Source organism: Rana temporaria, chromosome 8 (genome assembly GCF_905171775.1).
Source record: "Rana temporaria chromosome 8, aRanTem1.1, whole genome shotgun sequence".
NCBI lineage: Eukaryota > Metazoa > Chordata > Amphibia > Anura > Ranidae > Rana > Rana temporaria.
The window spans coordinates 142,134,678-142,154,228 of NC_053496.1; the positions used below are offsets into that span (position 1 = coordinate 142,134,678).

Genomic DNA, 19,551 nt, shown 5'->3' on the forward strand with positions numbered 1-19,551 from the left:
GCTTGGCAATTTCCCCGTAGCCCTTTCCAGCCTCGTGGAGGTGTACAATTTTGTCTCTAGTGTCTTTGGACAGCTCTTTGGTCTTGGCCATGTTGGTAGTTGGATTCTTACTGATTGTATGGGGTGGACAGGTGTCTTTATGCAGCTAATGACCTCAAACAGGTGCATCTAATTTAGGATAATAAATGGAGTGGAGGTGGACATTTTAAAGGCAGACTAACAGGTCTTTGAGGGTCAGAATTCTAGCTGATAGACAGGTGTTCAAATACTTATTTGCAGCTGAATCATACAAATAAATAGTTAAAAAATCATAAATTGTGATTTCTGGAATTTTTTTTTTTTTTTATTATGTCTCTCACAGTGGACATGCACCTACGATGACAATTTCAGACCCCTCCATGATTTTCAAGTGGGAGAACTTGCAAAATAGCAGGGTGTTCAAATACTTTTTTTCCTCACTGTATAATCCAGCCACTGTTTTTTTTTTTTTTTGAACCGCAAAGATTTTGTTTTTACACACCTGTCATTTAGGTTTAACTGGTGCAATCTTTGTGATTCTAAATGAATGCTCTTTGAACCCAAGTGTTGCAAGAGTTACTAAAGAGACGCAATGACATTTTGGGCTTTATGGAGACTACTTTTGGCATCAAACAAGATCAGCTCCTGGGTTGAGTCAAGGACAAAATAGTTGTTTAAAATTAACTTAACTTTTTTAAATCTTTTTAAATCCTTTTCCAAGATTATGTTTCCACGGTTTTCTTTTTGAGGGTCTTAGACTTGCTATTTTACAGAGTTTATATAGCGCCAACAGTTTGCGCAGTACTTTACAATATAAAGGGAGACCGTGCAGGTACAGTACAATATGGTTAAGTGGGCTCTTTTTACATGAGCTTACTATCGAATAGGGTGGGGCAAGTGGTACAACACATAACAGTGAAAGATGAGCTGATGAAAGAATGAAAAGTTCTGTTGCTGGGTGGAGGTGGGATAGGCTTCCCTAAAGATTTGGGTTTTCAGGGATCACCTAAAGGTTGCCAGAGTAAAAGATGGCAGAACAAATTGAGGTAAAGAGTTTGAGAGGATGAGAGAGGCTCTGGAAAAGTGCTGGAGATGAGCATTATAGATCTTGGCCTAATACCACATATACAGTAGCATGTAAGGAGTCAATGACACATTTGTAGCTTAACCGCTTATGGACCGCCGCACGACAATATACACCGGCAGAGCGGCACGGCTGGGCATAAGCGCGTACAGGTACGTTGCCTTTAGGAGCCCAGCCGTGGGTCGTGAGCGTGACGCGGTCCCAAGCTCCGTGACCGCGCCCGTGGGACCCGATCGCCGCGGGTCACAGCTGAAGAACAGGGAGAGGCAAGTGTAAACAAACCTTTCCCCGTTTTTCCTAGTGGCAGTGATTGTCTGTTCCCTGTCATGGGGAACAACGATCAGTGACGTGCCAGGCCACGCCCCACTACAGTAAGAATCACACACCAGGGCACACTTAACCCCTACACGGCGCCACCTAGTGGTTAACCCCTTCACTGCCAGTGTCATTTTCACAGTAATCGGTGCATTTTTATAGCACTGATCGCTGGTACCAAAAATGTATCAAATGTGTCCGCCATAATTTTGCAGTCACGATAAAAATAGATGATCGCCGTCATACTAGTAAAAAAATATTAATAAAAATGCCATAAAACTATACCCTATTTTGTACACACTATAACTTTTGCGCAAACCGATCAATAAACGCTTATTGCTTGGCTAGTTTATTACTTGGCTATTTTTTTTTTTTTGTCTATTTGGATTGGTACAACCTCTGTAAATTTTGGGGAGCTATTCCTGTAAAGCCTCGTACACCCGATCAGTTCATCCGATGAGAACGGTCTGATGGACCGTTGTCATTGGTTAACCGATGAAGCCGACTGATGGTCCGTCGCGCCTATAGCCATTGGTTAAAAAAATGATCGTGTCAGAACGCGGTGACGTAAAACACAACGACGTGCTGAAAAAAAACGAAGTTCAGTGCTTCCAAGCATGCGTCGACTTGATTCTGAGCATGCCTGGATTTTATTAAATTTTAATTTTAAATAAAGTTAGCTTTTTTTTTAACCGATGGTTAAATAATCTATGGGGCCCACACACAATCGGTTTTGACCGATGAAAAAGGTCCACCAGACCATTGTCCTCTGGTTAACCAATCGTGTGTATGAGGCCTTACTCGCATTGTATGGACGGCCTGTAATGTTGCATCAGGCACTGAATCCTGTGTGGGAAGCTCATCTTGCCACTTGTTGCGTTGCCGATCTAGTCGCAGGGTGCTATACAGGTGCAGGGTCATGGTTGATTGCTATAGAACTGGTATGGGGTATGCCCACAGTGATAGGCAAAGCCTGAGATTTATATACAGTCCAGTGTTGTGGACAGCAAAGACAGTCACCCTTTATCCTTAATTTTTTTCAAATGGGGCTATGTTTTCAGGAACCATAAACTGGATGGAGGCTGAAAATGCAGTTAAAATCGAACCTTTAATAAAATGGAAAAATACAATGTTGAGGATCATAGTCAAAAACTGAAACCAGGGTTTGGATGCCAGAGCGGGTAATCGGATGAGATGAAATCAGGAAGCCAGAAGTTAGTGTAGTAAGAAGCAAATATAGGAACAGGTATCGGAAGAGAAGTCAGCCAGGCCGAATCATACACAAGAACACACTGGAGATCATAGACCATGCAAGGGCACAGAGGAAATGAGCTTTAAATAGCCAAAAGGGGCTGACCGTAGGCTGGACTAATGAGGCAGGTAATGGTGACAAGGTGAGTCCCTGTGGGAACTAGGAGTGGCTGGTAATTAACTGACAGGTGAGCAGCCCCTGTGCACTAAAATTCTCAGTGGTTCAAGTAAAGGATTAAAAAGAGAAGGGAGAGGGCCTAAGGAAGAGTAAATGTAAGCATAAGGGAAGCACAATGGGGCAAGGTTTTTTTTTGGGGGGGGGGGGGGGAGTGATTTTGTATATTTTTTTTTATACATGGAAAAATAAACTTTTTTTTTTTTTTTTCTAAGTGTACACACCCCTGTTTAAATTTCAAGTTTCTGTGCTGTAAAAAAATAGACAAAGATGCATAGTTTCAGGACTTTTTCCACCTCTGTGACCTATCAACTGTATAACTCGGTTGAACAACAAACGGAAATCTTTTAGGTGGAGGGAAGTAAAAATATAAATAATATGGTTGTATAAGTGTGCACACCCTGAAACTAATACTTTGTTGAAGCACCTTTTGATTTTAATACAGCACTCAGTCTATTTGGGTATGAGTCTATCAGCATGGCACATCTTGACTTTGCAATATTTGGCCACTCTTTTTTGCAAAAACACTCCACATCTGGCAGATTGCGAGGGCATCTCCTGCGCGCCGCCTTCTTCAGATCACCCCACAGATTTTCAATCCGGTTCAGGTCTGGGCCATTACAAAACTTTAATCTTCTTGTGAAGCCATTCCTTTGTTTTGGATATATGCTTTGGGTCATTGTCATGCTGAAAGATGAAGTTCCTCTTCTTCATTGTCGCTTTCTAGCAGAAGCTTGAAGGTTTTGTGCCAATATTGACTGATTTTTGGAACTGTTCATAATTCCCTCTACCTTGATAAAGGCCCCTGTTCCAGCTGTAGAAACAGCCCTAATACATGATGCTGCCACCACCATGCTTCACTGTGTGTATGGTGTTCCTTTGGTGATGTGCAGTGCTGTTTTTGCACCAAGCATATCTTTTGGAATTATGGCCAAAAAGTTCAACTTTGGTTTCATCAGACCAGAACACATTTTCCCACATGCTTTTGGGAAACGTCAGATGTGTTTTTACAAAATGTAGCTGGGCTTTGATGTTTTTCTTCGTAAAAGAAAAGGCTTCCGTCTTGCCACTCTACCCCATAGTCCAGACATACGAAGATTACGGGAAATTGTCATCAAATGTACCACACACGGTACTTGCCAGATATTGCTGCAGCTCCTTTAATGTTGCTGTAGGCCTCTTGGCAGCCTCCCTGACCAGTTTTCTTCTGGTCTTTTCATCAATTTTGAAGGAACGTCCTGTTCTTGGTAATGTCACTGTTGTGCCCTATTTTTTCCATTTTATGATGACCGTCTTCACTGTGTTCCCTGGTATAACTAATGCCTTGGAAATTCTTCTGTACCCTTCTTGTGAATGACCACTTTTTAACAATGAAATCCCTTTGGCAGCTCTCTGTGAACCATGGCATTTGCTGTAGAATACACCTGAGAAAATGTCAGGAAAGACCTACTAGAACAACTTTATTTGTGGTTAATCAGAGGCACTTTAAATGATGTCAGGTACACAGCTACATTCCCAGTTATAAGAAAATTACAGTTTGTAGGTCACATCAAAGGTGGAAAAAGTTCTGAAATATTTTTTTTTACATCACACCAATCTGACATTTTAACTGGGGTGTGTAGACTTTATATCCACTGTATATAAAGCTGAACAAATCTCTCTGGGCATACAAACTACTATATTGCATGATCATGTTAATGGTTTTTATTGTACCATAGTCTGCGGGAAGTTTCCCACCAATACCATACCCACTTCTTCTCCATATAGCATATACGCAATTTGTTAAAAGGGGATGAAAAGCCTTCTCCCTATGCCCCAGTTTGAGACTTGGAACTTGGGGAAACTCGATAACCTGGAGGACTTGGAGGCATCAGCGAATGATGGATTTTATATGGCTATTTATCTGCCCATGTTTGTGTGTTCGTCTGAATCGTCTGTTTATATGATGGTAACAAAAGAAATATTTGCTGGTGGAATACCAAACAGAAATAACAGATGATCTGTAGCAGCTATGAGTGACTGAGACCCATGTCTTATCTCAGGAAGTAGTTATGGCAGTCAAATTGTTTCACAGTAGCAAAGCCCAATGGGGTATTTGTTCTCTCCTGTAATCTCTCAACAAATACTTTCACAAAAATGTTTTATTTATTTTTTGCATGAAATCCACATGGACCTCAGTAGATAGCCAAGATAACTATCTGCATATTCCCATTTATCTACCTCCATGGGTTCTTTCTGCACTTTTCAGGGACAGACATCCATTTCCAGCTTGTCACACTGCCCTTCGGGCTCTTCTCAGTTTTGAGTACCTTTTTCTTGCCCTTCTCAGAACTTGGGGCCTCCATGTCCGGTTTAACTAGACGTCCTTATCTTGATGGACTCCTCTGTATTACAGATATCTGAAAATGTCCACAGAACAATTTGGATTCTCCAGGCCTTTGGGTACATTTCCTAAAATCTGCTTTCCAGCCTTTTCTTGCCAGGAATATTTAGGTCTGCTCTTGGACCTATCCCAAACAAGACCTTCTTCCTAGAAAATTAGTTTTCTTGCTCATATATCACGGGACACAGAGCCTTAATTACTTAATGGGTTATGTAGTCACCACAGGTGAATGGACACTGGTAAACCCAATTAAAACTGAGTTCCTCCCCTATATAACCCCTCCCAAATGGAGAGTCCCTCAATTTTTTCACCAGTGTTTAAGGTGGTTGGTCACGTTGAACATGTGCTAAGAATAAAAAGCTCTTTTGATGGTCTGTCTGCGGAGGCCTAGGAGCTATAACCGGATCCTTGCCTCGGGCCGATATCAAAAGCCTAAGATGGGTGGTACCCGGGCCTCGTGTAAAGAAGAAACAAGGTTTGCCTGTAATGTCTCTCTGCGGAGCTCTGGGTTCTAGATGTTTGTAAAAGTGGTGAAGGTTTATCTGCAAGCTACGGCTCAGATACGAAAGACTGATTGTCTGTCTATTCTGCCACAGGGCCCAAGGAAGGGCCAGGCAGCGCCGAAGTCCACTATTGCGAGTTGTATTCGACAAGTCATTCAGGCCTATGGTTTAGAAAAGAACATTCCTCCTTTACAGGTGAAGGCGCACTCGACTAGGGCAGTTGGTGCTTCATGGGTAGTGCATCACCAGGCCTCCATGGCTCAGATCTGTAAGGCTGCGACTTGGTCCTCGGTCCATACATTTACTAAATTCTTCCAGGTAGATGTGAGGGGGTACGAGGATGCTGCCTTCGGGCGTAGTGTGCTGCAGGCAGCAGTATAGATCCTCTGGCCCGATGGCGGTCTTGTTATGATCTGTGTCTCCCTCCCCTAAATTTTAGCATTGCTATGGGACATCCCATTAAGTAATTAAGGCTCTATGTCCCGTGATGTATGATAAAAAAAAATATAGGATTTTTTAATACAGCTTACCTGTAAAATCCTTTTCTTGAACACATCACGGGACACAGAGCTCCCACCCCTCTTTGAGTTAAACGTGGGACACTTATTGCTTTGCTACAAAACTGAGTTACTCTCCATTTTGGAGGGGGTTATATAGGGTAGGAACTCAATTTTATTTGGGTTAACCAGTGTCCAATCACCTGTGGTGACTACATAACCCATTAAGTAATTAAAGGCTCTGTGTCCCCTGATGTATTTCCAAGATAAGGATTTTACAGGGAAGATGTTTTAAAAAATCCTATTTTGTCTCTCACTAGTTTTGAGATCAGAGGCAAGCCACAGGAACCTAATCTCATTGGCCTCCAAGGCTGTACCATTCGCCCAATTATATCTGAGACCTCTCTAACACAAATTGTCGACCTGGAACAGACACATTCCTTCTCTTGAACTACCCATGCTGCTGCTTAGCCAAGCAAGAATTTCATAATTTTGTTGGCAGTAGGAGTTTTTCCTTTCTTATCACTGGAAAATAACAAATGCCAGTCTTTCAGGCAGGGGAGGTGTGTTCCATTCCCTCGTGGTCCAGGGTACATGGTCACACATGGGAACCAAGCTACCCATCAATATTGCAGAATTCAGACCAATAGGACTGGCAATACAAAGTGGGGGGGGGGGGACTCCCGATTTAGACATCCTAACCTTAATTGAATGACAAACTAACTCTGTGTCCAGGACCAAGGATCCTCTAGAGCTGAGATTGATTGCTCTAATAATTTACTGGTTTCAGTTCAGGCCAATCTATGCATTCTTCCCAGTTTGAATTTTGCCTAGTCTACCGAAGAAGATAGAGCTAGCGAGGACGAAGGTGATTCTTGTTGCACCAAACTGGCCCAGAAGAACCTGGTAAACACACATACTCTGAATTCTCACAGTTGACCCCTGGCCTCTCCCCAACAGGCAAGATCTGCTGTCCCAGTCCCCCCCCCCCCCGTTCCATCTGGCTTCTTAGTCTCTAGCTTGATTGGCATGGCTGCTGAAGCCCCAGGCCTTACGAGATATAGGAACCTGAGACTTTCTTTTAAAAGACACTTCAAAAAAGATCCATTATCGTATGTGGAAATCAATTTTTTTGCCTGGTATGAACACAGGCACTTCAATCACAGTAATAACCCTCTGCCTCACATCCTAGCTTTTCTGCAATTAGGCCATGACCAGAATTTGACCTTCAGCACTCTGAAAGGATCAGGTTTTGGCCTTGTCCTTGTCTTTTTTTGAAAGACCTCTGGCTTCACAATCCCTTGTTTAAAAAAAACAAAAAAACAAACACATTTTATTCATGGTGCATCTCTCATAAAGCCCACCCTTAGCACCCTGTACTTTTTTGGGATTTTATCTTGTTTCTCTCTACCTCTTTAGAAATCGCCCTTTGAATTTTTGTACATGACCTCTCTTGAAAAGTGTCCTTTTTGGTTGTCGTCACATCTGTCCGATGTGTTTCAGAGCTGGCTGCACTCTCTTGTAACAAGTCGTTCCTTCTCTTTCATATTGACGGCATAGTCTTATGCCCAAGACTAACCTTTTGTCCTAAGGCCCCATGTACACTGCTGCTGCTAAACGGACGTTCAGAGGCAGTTGGACACTTTTCAACTGCCCCTGAACTCATTTAATGTTATCTTATGTGTACATGTACACAGGTTCGTTTTACTGTTTTTCGGCAGTTGCATTTATAGCCCTTTTTTTTTTTTTTTTTTTAAGGCAAAAAGAGTTCAGACACCAAACGCGGTAACCCGCGTTTCGTTTATAGGTTTTTGTTTTTGCTCATTTAAAAAAATATTTATACGTTTTTTAGATGCTGGTTTCTAGCTGTCAAGTTAAATCGTTCAGGAGAAGTTGTTCAATGTCCCGTGTACATGAAGCATAAGGGGGTATCCTTCCTCCTCAGTGAGTTCCACCCTTCCTTCCTTCCGTCCTTACGCCTTGCTCCAAAGCATCAAACCAAAATCTTTATTGCCTGAACCTAGTCAGAGCCTATAGCATCTACAGCTTCGCTGAGCGACGGCTTTGATCAGGAAAAAGGATTCTGTGTTTATCCTGTATTCAGGACTTCACAAGGGAACCCCTGCTTCAAAAGCCTTCATCTCTTGGATGAATTAGGAATATGATCACTAGAAGGTATATTCTGAAGTACAAATCTCCTCTTGTGCTTTTTTTGTACCCATTCCACCAGATCATGGGAATTTCCTGGATTTTCTGGCACCGGGCCTCTGTAGCCCAACTTTTGTAAGGCCACCACCTGGACATCTGTTAATACCTTTGCAAAGATCTGCCAGATGGACATCCAATCTTCTGCCACAAGACTCGTGCAGAGGCATTCTGAAGATGGGTTGTTGGCACAGTATTGTTTGCCTAGTTGTTGCTCACCCTTCTTATTCATTGTTTGGGTACATCTGAGGGTCTATGAATATTCAGTCCGTGTTCTGCACGGTACTCCAAGATATGGAATTTACAGGTAAGTAAAAACACATTTTTCATGGTCCTGTGGCTACTTGGTTAATGAGAGCGCAGTCTAGAAATAATACATTTTGTGAAATTGCACTAAAGGCATTGACTGACAAGTATTTTGTTCTATCTGCAAATCTGCTTGGTGTCCTAGATATGCTGAAATAAGATATAAGCATTATTTTCCTATTCTTATTTCTACTAGCATTTTACGGCCTTTTTGGAACATTGACCCCCCCACAAGTCAAAAACCTCTCCTAGCTTGTTTTGCGAATGTCAGGTGTTTTTGTTCATGCATGTCCCTTGGGGTGCCATTGAAATTGAATGGCAAGTCACCACACTGCAAGTTATTGTACTGTAAAAAAACACATGTAAATGTGGCCTGAAATGCTCTTAATCTTTTTAATGGTGTCATTTTTACAGAGATGTATAATTTTCTTTTGTTGTGGTTAGTGAGCTTGCATTGTGTCTCATACTATGTGGTGTGGCTTTCGCAGTATGGTCGTTGTATTCGTGCTGCTGTCCGTCTGGAGAAAGGTCTTTCGTCACTTGCTGATCACCTTACCAATGAGAATGAGCGTGTTGTACGTGCCGTATGTGGGGCTCTTCGAAATCTATGTGGAGACAACCGGAACAGGGAGCTGATTGGTGAGGCAGTTGTCTTGTGATTCTTGTAGGGATTGGTTACTGGGGCGGATAGAACATGACAGAACAAGCTAATTGGGGAGTGGATAAGGAATAAGGTTAAATAAACATGTATATTACATTTCTGGCTTTTTTCTTATGTGGTACCCTTTGCAGGTAAGCATGCTCTCAGCAGTCTGGTTGCCCGTCTCCCTAGTTCTTCTCCCCAGTCAAACAAGGTTTCAGAGGATACAACTGTGGCAGTACTTGGCACCATCCAGGAAGTCATCACTGGAAATTTGGAGGCAGCTAAGAAGCTGCGGGAGAGCCAAGGAATTGAGAGGCTTGTTCTCATCAACAAAGGAGGGTTAGTGTCTAATAGTATTTGCATTTCACTTTAAAGCCTTAGTTTAGAGAGCTTCTTGCATGTACAGGGTGTATGTATGTATGTATGTATGTGTATATATGTGTATATATGTGTGTGTGTATATATATATATATATATATATATATATATATATATATATATTTATATTTATTATTATTATTATTATTTTCATTATATTAGGGCTTCACGATTAATCGTTATCACAAATTGTTTCCCTGTTGCGATCAAAAGTCAGTCTGCCAAGTATCGTAACATTCTTTAGCAGTGGAACTAAGTCTAAACATTGTAACAATTTGTCCTTTAGATCAAAGAAAGACTTGAACACTAAACCTTTTTCTGACGTTTGTTGGTCAAGTTACAGTTTTTTTTTTTTTGCTAGAAAATTACTTGGAACCCCCCAAGCAAAAAAAATGAACAATGACCCAACTCCACCCACAACATCATACAATGGTTCCCAACGAGCCCCAATACACATTTTTTAGTAGCCATTCTGACTCTGGCTCTGACGTAATTTTACATGAGCTAATTAACAGCTGATGATTCGTACACCTGACCTTTTAGGCTGTCTGCTACTTTACAATTCACATTACCATCAATAAACCTTCACACAATACAGGGTCAATTAGAACAGGCCACAATGAAAGATCCTTAGAAGCCATCCTAGATTCATTTACATCACAACAGACAGGCATCAGACAGGAGTTGATGACATTAACATCTTTCAATTAACCTGTTCAGAATCAACAAACAGTAATTAGTTCTTTGACGATATCCTGGAAGATATTGTGGATAATCATTACTGCCCCATCTCAGGTAGTCCAAGATATCAATGCTAAGTCATCCTATGCCCCTAGTGGACATAGGATGATTTTAGACATAAGAGTCGTCGGAAGCGGAAACATGAGTATCTCGTACTTTTTAAGAGCTTCTGTGTCCCACGGGCCCTTCCGTTACACTAACCAGTAAAGTTAGCCCAATTTTTTGGTATAATGTAAAAAAGATTTTACGCTGCAAGAATTGAGAGAATCGTGATTTTTATTCTAAGCAAAAAAATGGTGATTCTCATTTTGGCCAGAATCGTGCAGCTCTAATAAAAAAAAAAATATATATATATATATATATATATATATATATATATATATATATATATATATATATATATGTGTGTGTATATATAGTGTATTTTATATTTTTGACTTGACTAATTTTGTATATACTTTGCAGACTTAATAGAGCTGATTTTTAATGTATGAGTTGGTTTTTACTTCTTATAGAGGACGCTCTGATCGAGAGATACGTGCAGCTGGTCTCTGCCTTCAGACTGTATGGGGGTTTAAAGAGCTTAGAAAACCACTGGAAAAAGAAGGTTGGAAAAAAAGTGACTTTCAGGTAAAAATATCTGGCAACCTGTATTCTCTTACTGTACATTTGTAGTAATAATAATATTATTATTATTAGGGTTGCACCGATACTGGTATCGGTACTCGCGAAAATGCTCCGATACCCTAACTTGATACCGGAAGTGATATGAACTGCATACATCAGTCGCAGCCTGTCGGCTACATCTGTGCTAGGATCTGGGCTTTGTGATGGCTTGTCTCCCTGCATGCCGTGACGAGGGAGATGCCAGTGTCCCATCTAGTATGGTCAGGAGTGAGAGGGGGGCCTCGGAAGGTATTCTGCACTTTCTCTGACCTGACCCTGGATGCCGACGCTTCCGGATGATCTGGCTGCAGAGAGGAAGCGCTTGCATTGGGGGATGTCTGTGCTAGAGCCAGCCGGGTACTTCACATTTGTACAACAACGGTAAGGCATGTGCACGATGTAGCTTTTAAGGAAAGGGGGAGAAGATGAACGCAGTAGAGAAGGTGTGAGTACGAGTCGGAGCTGAGGAGGGGTGGAGGAAAACAGAACCCTGCACCCAGCATGTAATGGGCCCTGGACCCTGCACTCTGCGTGCAATGGTGCCTGGACCCTGCCCTCTGCGTGCAATGGTGCCTGGACCCTGCCCTCTGCGTGCAAGGGTGCCTAGACCCTGCCCTCTGCGTGCAAGGGTGCCTGGACCCTGCCCTCCAAACCCCCTGTACTGTGCACTCATTGTGTTGCATCCTCATTCCCGCAACCTCTGTTCCCATGTCTCCCATCCATACCATCTTACCCTAGTGATGGCAGCCTTTTCCATCCCAACTCTTTCACCCCACACAACTATTCTGCACTCGCTAACCCCCTCTACTCAACTCAAGTCCCTACCAACCTTCCTGCTCCCAAACCACCCCCCACCCACTCTTCCTAGCCGATGGGTATCGGTAATTGGTATCTGTGAGTACTTGGGGGGGGGGGGGGGGAGAAAGTATCGGTACTCGGTCTTAAAGTGGCATCGGTGCAACCCTTATTATTATTATTATACATGATTTATATAGCGCCAACAGTTTACGCAGTGCTTTACAATATAAAGGGTGACAATACAGTTAAAACACAGTAATATACAAGAAGATTAAGAGGGCACTGATCAGAAGAGCTTACACTCTAATAGGGTGGGACAAGTAGTACAAATGGTCATGACTGTGGGGACTGTGGTTAGTCGGAGGTGTGATAGGCCTCCCTGAAAGTTATTTTTTCCAAATGTGATTATTTACTGTGTAACCTACACATATAATGTCTACAGTTTAAAGCAGTATTAAACGCAAAGATAAAAATGTACACTCAGCATGTCCAAAATGTACAACCAGCATGTCAGATTTCTAGCATGTGATTATGGCCAGTGAATATAGTACCTTGCAATAACTGTTGTGTTCTCCCAGCAGGAATGGCTCCCCGCTCCCTCAGCAGGAGATCACAATAGCTCTGTGTGAAGGGCTCAGTGTTGATGGGGGAATCTAGCCATTTTCTTTCCTGTAACCCATGATTGCAGGAAAGAAATTTGCATAATCTATGGCCTGACTTAGATTTAGATGAGCTTTAATTAGAAATTGAAACTGAAAATAATCTAACACTTTCTAAACAGTTTAGTTTTTTCATTACGGGATACAGGATTTATATAAACTAAATTGCGACAATGGCAGCACCGACTCCTTCCCCACGTGGGTGGCACTGCACTTAACGGGCTGTGGAGAGGATCCTGCTCTGGCTCCACTATCCTTGCCTCCACAGTGCAGGCAGCAGCGGCGGGATCCGCTCCTTATGCTTCCTCCTCTTGCCAAAGCGCCGCTAGGCATCCAATAGGAACGCCTGGCACTTTGGCCAATCGGGAAACGGGTCTCACTGACCTGCTCCTGATTGGTGGGGAGGCACTGTAGTGTGGAAAAATAGCGAAAAGTAATTCTCTATGGTCACACAATTGGGTGGGTTCCCATTCATTTTTTTTTTTTTTTTAATCCTTTTAGAGCTGTCTAGAAAGCTTGATCTGTTAACATAAGCTGTATAATGGCAGACTTGCTGGCTGGATCATTCGTTGAAAAAAAATACTATTGCAGCCACCACATATTATTTGTAAGCTGCAGTTTAAGTGTAATTGCACTCTCCTTCCTGATTGGCTGAGACACAGCAGTGATGCCATTGGCTCCCACTGCTGTCAATCAAACTCGGCCAATCAGGAGAGAGGGAGGGGCCAAACCACAGCTCCGTATTTGAATGGCGCTAGCACAATCCGGCAGGCTGGTTTTACCCGAGTTGATCAATCAACTTGGGTACTTTGTCTGCCCATACATGGTTTGAATCTCGAATGGATCCTGGTGAACCATCTGAGATTCGAATGGTCTATGGCCAGCCTTAGTAACACTGATTTTAATAAGTCTGCAGGAGTTGTGATTGGTTTTCTATAATCTAAACTCTATGCAGTCTGACAGTAGGGGTGGATATCTACTTTAGAGGAAAATTGTAAAATGGAGAAGTCACAATAGAAAACATATATGCATTATCAAATGTTCAGTTACACTTTCTCCAAATGGCCATTCGGAAACTTATGGAGTTTGACTACTTTCGCCTAAAATTTTAATGTCTGTCTAGATTATTTTCTGGAGGACTCCTCTGATAAATCCAGTGTGTCGTATTAAAATAATTAAAAATCCTAAACGTCCCCTCTGAGATGCATAAAAAGTGTGTAAAGGAATTGGCACTTACTGTGCTTCTAGTTCTTTCATCACGGTTGCTCACAGGGAAGGTGGCAACTCACCAAAGGTGTTTGACCCCTTTTTCGATCAAATAGTAAACACTCTTTGATTGACTCTATGGCCTTGGAGGACCGGAGCAATGTCATGTTCTGGTCCAGGCTGGAAGAAAATAATGTAAACTGTGTTCGAACCACACATGTGAAGGATCGCCACAAACATTAGAGCGAGAGAAATAACCTCCTCTCTAACTCTAAAGGTGATCTGTAAAGGCGTTTAAAGCATCACCTATGGAGATTTGTAGGTAGTGTAGTTTGTCGCCATTCCATGAGTGTGCGCAAGTTTAAAGCGTGACATGTTGGGTATCTATTTACTTGGCATAACATTGTTTTGCATTATAGAAAAAAATTGTCACTTTTGAATTTAAAATGCATGTCTGCTAACCACATTTGCAGTGCCATTAACTATGAATGGCATCCAAAAGCGTACTACGTATTGTGACACAATTTTAGCGCAATTTGTAATTGTGGCCAGAATTGCAAGATTCTGCCCACGGTTCTGCATTGCTCAGATGTGAATGGGGCATAAAAGACAATGTACTAACCATATATAACATTCTATACGGTATATAAACATACGTAGTTATATACATTTGTAACCCTGCTGGTTTTGATATTGGGGGAAAAAAGAAGCCTTCTTCCTCACATATTCTCCACTTCTGCCCTGGAGAAGCTGGGACAGATATTTTACAGAGATGGCAAGTGAGATCTTCAGATGTTGCCTTCATAAACCAGCCATCTCTGTAAAAGTGAATGACCGAAGGATGTGTCCTGTGATAAGTGAAGAACATGTTCTCTGCTCCTCATCTCGGCTACATAAACTGGCATACATGAGAGATCAACCAGGATCATCAGGATCTTGGCTTTCATAAACGGACACCCCTGGTTTTTTTTTGCTCTTATGTGTTACTTGGTTCCTAAGTCTTTTAAAGACGATATAGAATACTGCAACTTTTAATTGCTGATACAGTATTCTAATTCTAAAAGCATGTTAACGATTGTTTTTGTGTATTAGGTGTCTCTTGCTGGCACACTACAACCTCAGTCATATGATGACAGCACACTCCCTCTCATCGATCGCAGCCAGAAAACTGGTAAGTGTTTTAAAATCATCTCCTTTAACCACTTTAGCTTCAGAAGGTTTACCCCCCTTCATGACCAGGTCATTTTTTTGCGATATGGTACTGTTACTTTAACTGAAAATTGTGTGATGCTCTACCTAAACAAAATGTATATACGTTTTTCCCCACAAATAGAGCTGTCTTTTGATGGTATTTGATCACCAACAAAAAATGCAGACAATTTAAAAAATATATTTTTTGTTTTTTCTGCTATCAAACATAACCAATAACATTTTTTTAAAAGTCTAATTTCTTCATCAATTTATGTCCATATGTATTCTGCTACATATTTTTGGTAAAAAAAAAATTCAATAAGCGTATATTGATTGATGCAAAAGTTATTCCATAGTTTGTAGGCTCAATATTTTACTAGTAACTTAGTAAAAATACTGAAGAGTGGGGATGCCTTGCATTTTCGTGTTTCCTGCCTCCGGAGGTGAAGCATGTCTTTCTCCTGTGCTGATAGACGTCTGGAGAAATGTATTGTACCACATTATCCACTACGAATCCTCATTACAGTAGACATTAGCCCTCCATTATTTACAATATACTGTCCAGAACAAGGTCTGGATAGTATCCATCTAACCAAGGGGTCCAGAGTTCATCAAACTTCCACATACAACCACTATGCTGGTATTTTTACCATTTGAGCAATCGATTCCTCCACTGTGGGAGGCTTGTGGACCTCCAGTGTCTCCGAATTAGTTTACGGGCCTGAAAAAAGGCTCTTGCAATATTATCAAGTATACCCAAAAGGGCACTGTTTGAGATCCTTGCGAATCTGAGCAGGAAAGACCCGATTGAGGGTGCATATAACCTCCTTCCAATATAAGTGCAATTTATATTTAGCAAATTTAGCAGTTTGATGTATAGCACTTTCATATTTTATTTGTAATGGGTAGATGATTTTTTTTTATAGTTGTGCGTTTTATTTCTCCCCCTCCCCAGGTAAAACGTCTGAAGGTGTGGACATTCCACTGAATGACATTAGAACAGGTAGTACACACTTACATTATTTTATTAATGTCCCCACTTACAGAAATACATAAATCTAAGACCTGTGTCTACAGATACATATTGATATCTATGAAGAGAACCTAAAACATGACTCAAAGTACATGTACAGTACATGATATTTTATATTTTGTAGTATTTTATTAGACCTGTAATTTTAACACAAAATATATGTATGTTTATATATAATTTTGATACGGTTACCAGCTTGTAAAGCATCTGACCCAACTAATGTCTGTCTGTATCAAGTACAGGCAACACAAAATACATTTTGAGCCTCCTTTTTTCACCTCTCCAAAGAATTTACCATTTCTGTTAATAGATATACTGTATATCAAAATCCATTGTTGCCAATGTCTCCACCCTCCAGTAACGGATGTCATAAGAACATGTCCAGTGGTCTTACTCTTGACTGTTGGACTTTTGTGCAAAGACTAGTAGATGCTGACAAACCACAAGGATAACTGCATCGTTCTGGAACTCAGCAAAAACACGTAACGCAAAATGGGGTTCAGAAAATAGTGACCACAGTTCATGGTTTGCAGTGCACTGCTATTTTAACTGTAAAGTTAGAGTAGCTGTCAACATTTGCTGCCTTGGCAGCAAAGACACATCCTTAAAGAACAGAGTTAAGTAATCAGCATAGAACAGGTTAAAGCAGGAAAACAATAAAGGGGATCCAGCTGCAGCAAAGTCGTGTTTGATGTCCCTTTCATGGTAAACCAGTCGTGGGTAGCCTTTAGGAGTTGTAAAGAAAATATCTCTACTCCAGTCAATCACCTTTTAAGCGAGTCGGGAAGGACCTAGATTAAATGATCCCTTTCTCCCTCTTTTTTTCTTTTGATGTCCGTAAAGGAGGCCTTTTTGCTTTTGTAATTCCACTGAAAAGTGGGGAAAAATCGAGATCTGTGTAATTTCTAACTGAATCTGGCCCTGCGACGGATAAGATCCCAGTCCTTGCAGTTCAGCATTCTACCAGGAAATGGCCACGGTGGAGCGCCTGGTAAGGGAGGTATTGCTGGCACTCTATACACTTTTCACAGCGAAGGCAGTGGAGAATTGGGCCTCTGGAAACGTGGTTTTCAGCCAGGCCTCTACAAATTCCCCAGGATTCTGCACCTCATCTTTTTTCAGGTAGCATCATATGTGTAAACTCTTGGAATGTTGACTATAATCCTAAAGTTGGAACGATTGGAATCAAAATTGGTCTGTTCACTGAAAGTGCAAAAGGAAACCAATATAAAACATAAATGAACCATTTAAGTGGTTGTATAGTCAAATTTTTTACTTTTACCTTCAGGTAACCCTATAATAAGGCTAACCTGTAGGTAAAAAAAACCTGCAGCGGCGCATGCGCACAGGGGATTCTCAGTTAAGGCCCGGCAGACGCTGGACCTTGTCGGAAAGAAGTCTCCCACGAGCATACTAGCTTATTATGCCTTTTGCCTTACAGGTGACCCAAAAAAAATATATAAATTTGTTTTGGGACTATACAACCGCTTAAACTGGTCTATAATCCTGAAGTGAAAAGGATAAGAATCGGTGTATTCACTGATGGTGCATAAATCTGAAAATAATCCTTATGTAAATCAAACACATAAATGGACCGTTAACTGGTCTAAGTGAACAATCCACATTTACGAAAGTCCAATGCAAGTGCAAATGTGCTATAGTGAAAAGTTCATAAACAATAAAAATCATTTGCTCAACTAGCATATCTTAAAGTCCTCCAAGAACGCCAATATTGGAAAATAGATGAAAGTCTTTCCAAAGTGGCCTGTAAGTAGAAATAAGCCTGGTATTCAATTGTGCGATCACCAATAAGGAGTTGTGATTCCACCACCTGGGGTAGGGGTAGGTACTCTTACAATGAGTTGTTGACTCATCCACATCAAGAGTCGCTCTCATCTCATAAGTCCTTAAAACCTTTGAAAAATCTGTGATTTTTTGAAAAAAATTGCCCTAGTCTTGACATTTCAACTTATGTGTCTTGTTCAGTGGTGGTCAGGTTTCAGTCTTCCTTACCTTGGCCATATCTCGGAGCACTGAACACCTTGTACCTATGGGCCTTTGAGGTAGGTTGCAATTATGGAATATACGTTCCTGGTATCTTCAAGTTTGATTCTTCTCAAATCTTTGCCAGTTAACGTCCTTTTTCTGAACACGTTTCTTGCGATCCTGTTGACCATTTTCAACAATGTTTGGCTCTGGGATCACGCCCCAATATCTTATTAATTTCAAGAGTGCTGCATCCCCCTGACAGACTTTTTAATTTTTTTTACTTTTTCAAATGCAGTTCAATACATTTTTTGGCCCATTTTGCCAGAGGAAAAGAAGCTGCCTAAAAATTATGCATACCTTCATATAGGGTGTTGATTTTCTTAGGTTACACACTCCCTGATTACACAAATACACATCACCTCACATGCTTAAATCCAATATAAATTCAAGTTTATACAGCTTGGAGTTGGACAATATGCATAAAAATTATGATTTAAAAAGGTAAAAATACTTGCCTAATAGTGTACAGTGTATGTATATACAGTGTGTATGTGTGGAGAGAGACTCTTTAAATTAAGCAATGACCTAGTAAAGTCATATGCCTCCAATTCTTCTTATGGGAAAAGGAGTGGGACTTTAGATGAAGCACACGGTTGCAAGTAGATGAAATTGTCAAGATATTGTCATATTTATTGATTCATATATAATATTTTAAGTAAAAATTGCGAAAAGTTCATATAGGATCCTGTAAACGCATGATTGTATAACAAATTGCATACAAAGTCTTGTAAACACATGATTGATTTAAACACGACATCTAAATAGCTTGACGCGTTTTGTGGATTTAATCCACTCTTCAGGAGCAGGCAAATGGTGTAATGAAATGCATACATTTCTATATAGGGAAAAAGGGAAAAATGAAAAAGATAGGATGAGGAGACCCCCCTAAATTACTTGCATATCACATGGATATCTGTCCACTTTGGATGTTGCTTTATGTTGGGTTGTTGTCTCCTCATCCAATCTTTTTAAATTTTCCCTTTTGACAATGCCAGACTATATAGGGATTTATGCATTTCATTAGAAATATAGAGCATCTGTGGGGCATACCCAAACAGAAGGTGGAGGAGCACAAGGGCTCTGTAATGTCGTCATGGAGGAGTGGAAGAGTACTCTGGTGACTTCCATGCCCAAGAGGGTTAAGGCAGTGCTGGAAAATAATGGTAGCCATACAAAATATTGACAATTTGGGCCCAATTGGGACATATTCACTTAGGGGTGTACTCGCTTTTGTTGCCAGAGGTTTAAACATTAATGTGTTGGTGTGTTTAGTTATTTTGAGGGGTCAGCAAATTTACACGGTTATACAAGCTAAGCTATACACTCACTACTTTACATTGTAGCAAAGTGTAATTTCATCAGTGTTGTCACATGAAAAGATATAAAATATTTATAAAAATGTGAGGGGTGTAATCAATTTTGTGAGATGGTGTGTGTGTGTGTGTGTGTG

The 19,551-nt window shown here is 41.0% G+C and overlaps 1 protein-coding gene across 4 annotated transcripts in view; it reads left to right on the forward strand.

Moving 5' to 3' along the window:
- The window catches only part of LOC120909128 (catenin delta-1-like), a 144,520-nt gene that overhangs the window by 104,165 nt on the left and 20,804 nt on the right, over window positions 1-19,551 (forward strand). For 2 of the 4 annotated variants that reach the window (XM_040320795.1, XM_040320792.1), the window contains exons 13-17: window positions 9,226-9,376; window positions 9,530-9,719; window positions 11,015-11,129; window positions 14,921-14,999; window positions 15,975-16,022. In XM_040320795.1, the coding sequence (XP_040176729.1) occupies window positions 9,226-9,376; window positions 9,530-9,719; window positions 11,015-11,129; window positions 14,921-14,999; window positions 15,975-16,022 (583 nt within the window). The remainder of the gene's footprint in view (window positions 1-9,225; window positions 9,377-9,529; window positions 9,720-11,014; window positions 11,130-14,920; window positions 15,000-15,974; window positions 16,023-19,551) is intronic. The other 2 variants (XM_040320793.1, XM_040320794.1) reach the window with 1 other exon arrangement.